The following is a 4,216-nucleotide window of genomic DNA, read 5'->3' on the forward strand; positions in this document are numbered from 1 at the left end:
AAAAAATTGATTTTTTTTTTTATTTTTGTCATTTGCACATTGTAGTAATGCCTCTCTATTTTTTTTACTTTGTTTCAATGCTCCTGGAGACTTATATTTTCGTTTTTTGTCAGCGGTATTCATAGTTTAATAATGTATATAATAATATACAATAATTTATTAAATAATTGACAATCAAACAAGTCAATAATAATTAATACGGTGACAACTGACAACAGGACATAAAAATAAAACTATAAAAGCGTTTAACCACCACAATACCGCATTGGTGCATTATATAGGTAGTACAGCTGCTGTATGCCTGTATTCTACCGTTACTATAAATACGGGTTTCTATAACTCTAATCTAAAAATAAATCTCAACGTTCCCAATGATACGGCCGATACGGGAACAAAAATAAATATTGTTTATAGCCAAATGATTATGGTATTTTTCTTGTAGTGGTTAAAAATATTAAATTAGTCAATTTGAATCTTTATTAAAATTATTTTCAATCTTTATTACACAAGGTTCAGTTGGGCCCGGGGGGCCCCCATACATTAACACAAGATATGGCCTACCGGGAAAATCCCGAATTCCCGGTGGGCCTATCCGTCACTGTGTGCCGATATCCTTTCAATAATTAATAAGACATTGTTATAAACGTAGAATTATTACAAATATATGTAATACTTTTGGATAGTGGTAATATGATAAATTACATATTTAAACAAAATAAATAAGTAAGCTAATAACTATAATGACCATAGCTACCAGTGCAAACCTTAGGTAAGTTATACAAAAAAAAAAAGTTTAATATTGGGCCTATTTATAGATTCTCTTATAGATTGTCTGTTAAAGATGTAGTGCCAGAATAAATTTCCTTTTATTATAAATAATATATTTTGATTGTTATATTTTAATTTATTAAAATAACAATAAGTCTATGCATTTAAATTATAATAATATATTTTATAGTTAACTTAAACTTTAACGATTATCCACAAATATTAATATGTTATTTGTCGTATAATAAAAAAAATATAATCACCAGGATCCGCAAAAGTACATGCAATAAAATAAAACATAAAATAAAAAGCTAACATATTATTAACCATGTTTGAAGTTATGTGTCTACTATAAATTAATAACGATAACGGCTTTGAATAAAATAAAGTAAGAATTATAGTAAACGTCGTTCAACAACGGTATTTAAAAGGTAACTGTAAATACAAAACAAAATACGAGTATCCAGAGCAACTCAATAAACCATTTGGGCAAATACCTATTAGTAAATAATCTTTTTTTGTTTACATATTAGGCACGGAACAATGGTGCAAAAATCACAAAACTGCATAATATGTTGCTAACATATTATTATTTTGAAAAATACGTTTATACTGCCAAATAAATATAATATTTCGAGTGGCATCGAATTTAAGCATACAAGTAACATGGAAGTAGTATGAAACGGAGAGTTCTGAAACTTAGCCCATGGACTCCTAAACTGAGCGATTCTTAGACGTTACTTGTCGCTCTCCGCCACACCCCACCGTGTAATGACTTATCAATCCTCGGTATGTTGTACCTCGTAACCCATCTACATTATATCTCCGAAAACGATGTACTTAATGAGCACGCGCACGCTATCTCACATCACTCAATCGCAGAGTAGATATGAAAATATCATAAAAATATATACAGATCGGCTTGGAGCAGTGTATTTTGGCAAAAAAAAAAATTAAATAAAAAAATGTTATGCTTTGTAATCGAACGTATGATAGAGCTATGTTTTATACATTACCCCCTACCTATAGGTACATTCATATTATTTGCAACTAACAGACTCATAGTTGCCACTAAATTATAGCCCAACACTCAATCACATAAGAAACTCAGAGACGACCGCCTCTCAATTACCCCCTTCACCACTCCACCACAATAATTCATACATACTTACATACAAACATACCACCAAGAGGTTCCTCCGTTATCATCAACACTGGACATTGAATGTCTGGGTGCTGCTGGTTTTATTTGGTGTAAAATTTATAATATATTAGTCAGTGTTGTATAAAGATGGCACTTGTATACTTATATTTACATTCCTGGAAACTGCTAACCTATATTTTAACACAGCAAACATAATTAATATTATACAAAATAATAAGAAAAAAATAAGAAATACAGAATACAAGAAGTTAGTTGGGAAAAAATGGAGAAATACACCAGACAACACATGTGTCGTTTAATGAACACGTCACGTATTTTTATTGTTGATGATTTTCAGTTCTTTATTTGTTTCATTTGTTTATTTTTCCCAAACGACTTTATGAACAATGCTACAGCAGTGTACCCACAGTTTTTTTGTTTAACGTTTATAATATTTCAGCTTAAGTTTTATATTATACTCGAGTATTATATTTTATACTTTGTAAATTATAACTAATAATTTTATATTAATCACTTTATTGTATCTCGTGACTTTTTGTTAATCTCACAAACTAAAATATAATGAACTATTAAATGGACTATAAAACACGGACTAAGATATAAATGTTGTGCTAAAAAATAAAACCACGGACAGACTGAAAATATCATTGACCCGTGTTGATGATAACAGGGAAACATTTTATTTTTTTATTAAAGATTTGAACATTTAGTACAAGATTTCTAAAAAGATTGCCTACATTTAACAAAAAAATGATTGAGAATATAGTACAAAGCTCCTCATACGTTGCAGTGGCGGTTAAATGATTTTGTCACGGGAGAGGGGGCTGATTTTTTAACATGCATTATTTTATCATTAAAAATATAATTTATATGGTTATGTATAATATCAAGATATACTATGTGATGAGACAAAACGGGGTACCCCATGTAGGTGGCCACTCTCGTAACTCGTTCCCATACTAGCGTGTCGCATCGCCGCCGCGCGCTCTCGCACACACCATGCGCCACAAACCGGCCGACCGCATACCGTACAGTACCACCACGCAATGACCAGTCCTGAAAAGAATACTTTTAAATAGTACTTGAGTAAATACTCAAATACATTTTTTTTTAAGTATTTGAGATACTACTCAAATACTTAATTGTATAGTATTTTAAATACTACTCAAATACTTTGGAATACTTTTAAAATACTTTTGGTTTATAAAGTGGGTTTCTAATTATCGTACTATAAACACATATGTAGTAGGTTATCAGGTTATCTTATAGTTACCTAATAGTTTAAAGCAGGGATGAAAAACGTTTTTAAAAAACGTTATTAACGGAAAAAAACAAAAACCGAAAACAATTAATAAAACAAAAACAAAAAACAACTGAAAAACCATAACAAAAAATCCCAAAAACCGAAAAAAATTTAATAACGAAATCAAAAACGAAAACGAAAATAAATCATAGTATTATACATTATTAAATTATTTATACCACGAAAAAAAAAATTGAAAAAAATTTCACTTGTCTTTACTTTTTAATCTTTAACTTTAAAAAAATTTTAATTTGATACAGAAATTTTGAATTTTCTAATTTTTATATAAATTCTAATTTTGATTTAAAATTTAAACATTAAGAATAGTTAATTTTAATTTTTAACTTTTAAGTGCATTTCTATATTGCTATCGTTACTATTATAACTTAAAAGTTAAACGTTATAAGTTATAAGAATATAATATAAAAAAAAAAAAATTATGATCAAAAACGTAATAATCAATAACGTTTAAAAACGTTAAACAAAAACGGTATTTTTTAAATCAATAAACAAAAACGAAAACGAAAAAATTCTCTGATTTAAAGGGAATATTGTTATTCAATAACTATTTTTAGAAATCTGGCTTTCACAAACCTTGGGGCTTCGGCTAACACAGAAATACAGAATATTAAATAAAACTATTATTCTATTATTGTAGTTGACAATAATATTTTTCCAACCAATTATTTCGAATAAAAATAAAATGTTCGAAATAAAAAACCAAAGTATTCAATACCAAAAAGTATTTAAAATACCATTCAAAATACTTCATGCTGAAAGTATTTAAAAAGTTATTCAATACCAGTGTTGAACATAATAAGATAAATTTATCTAGATAAATAATTAACTATTTTTTATCCTATCTAGATAATTTTAAAAATGTTTATACGATGTATCATCTTAGATGAATAACCTCGACATCTTAACTAAATTATCTAGATACAAATATTTCATTAAAATATTTTTTTTTGGTAGCCAAT

The 4,216-nt window shown here is 28.0% G+C and overlaps 1 protein-coding gene across 1 annotated transcript in view; it reads right to left on the minus strand.

Moving 5' to 3' along the window:
* The window catches only part of LOC103310246, a 10,334-nt gene extending 8,410 nt beyond the window's left edge, over positions 1-1,924 (minus strand). Inside the window, exon 1 of the mRNA XM_029486390.1 lies at positions 1,032-1,924. Within this exon, the coding sequence (XP_029342250.1) occupies positions 1,032-1,098 (67 nt within the window). The 5' untranslated portion in view covers positions 1,099-1,924. The remainder of the gene's footprint in view (positions 1-1,031) is intronic.
* Positions 1,925-4,216: the final 2,292 nt, after the last annotated feature.

This window comes from Acyrthosiphon pisum, chromosome A1 (genome assembly GCF_005508785.2).
Source record: "Acyrthosiphon pisum isolate AL4f chromosome A1, pea_aphid_22Mar2018_4r6ur, whole genome shotgun sequence".
NCBI lineage: Eukaryota > Metazoa > Arthropoda > Insecta > Hemiptera > Aphididae > Acyrthosiphon > Acyrthosiphon pisum.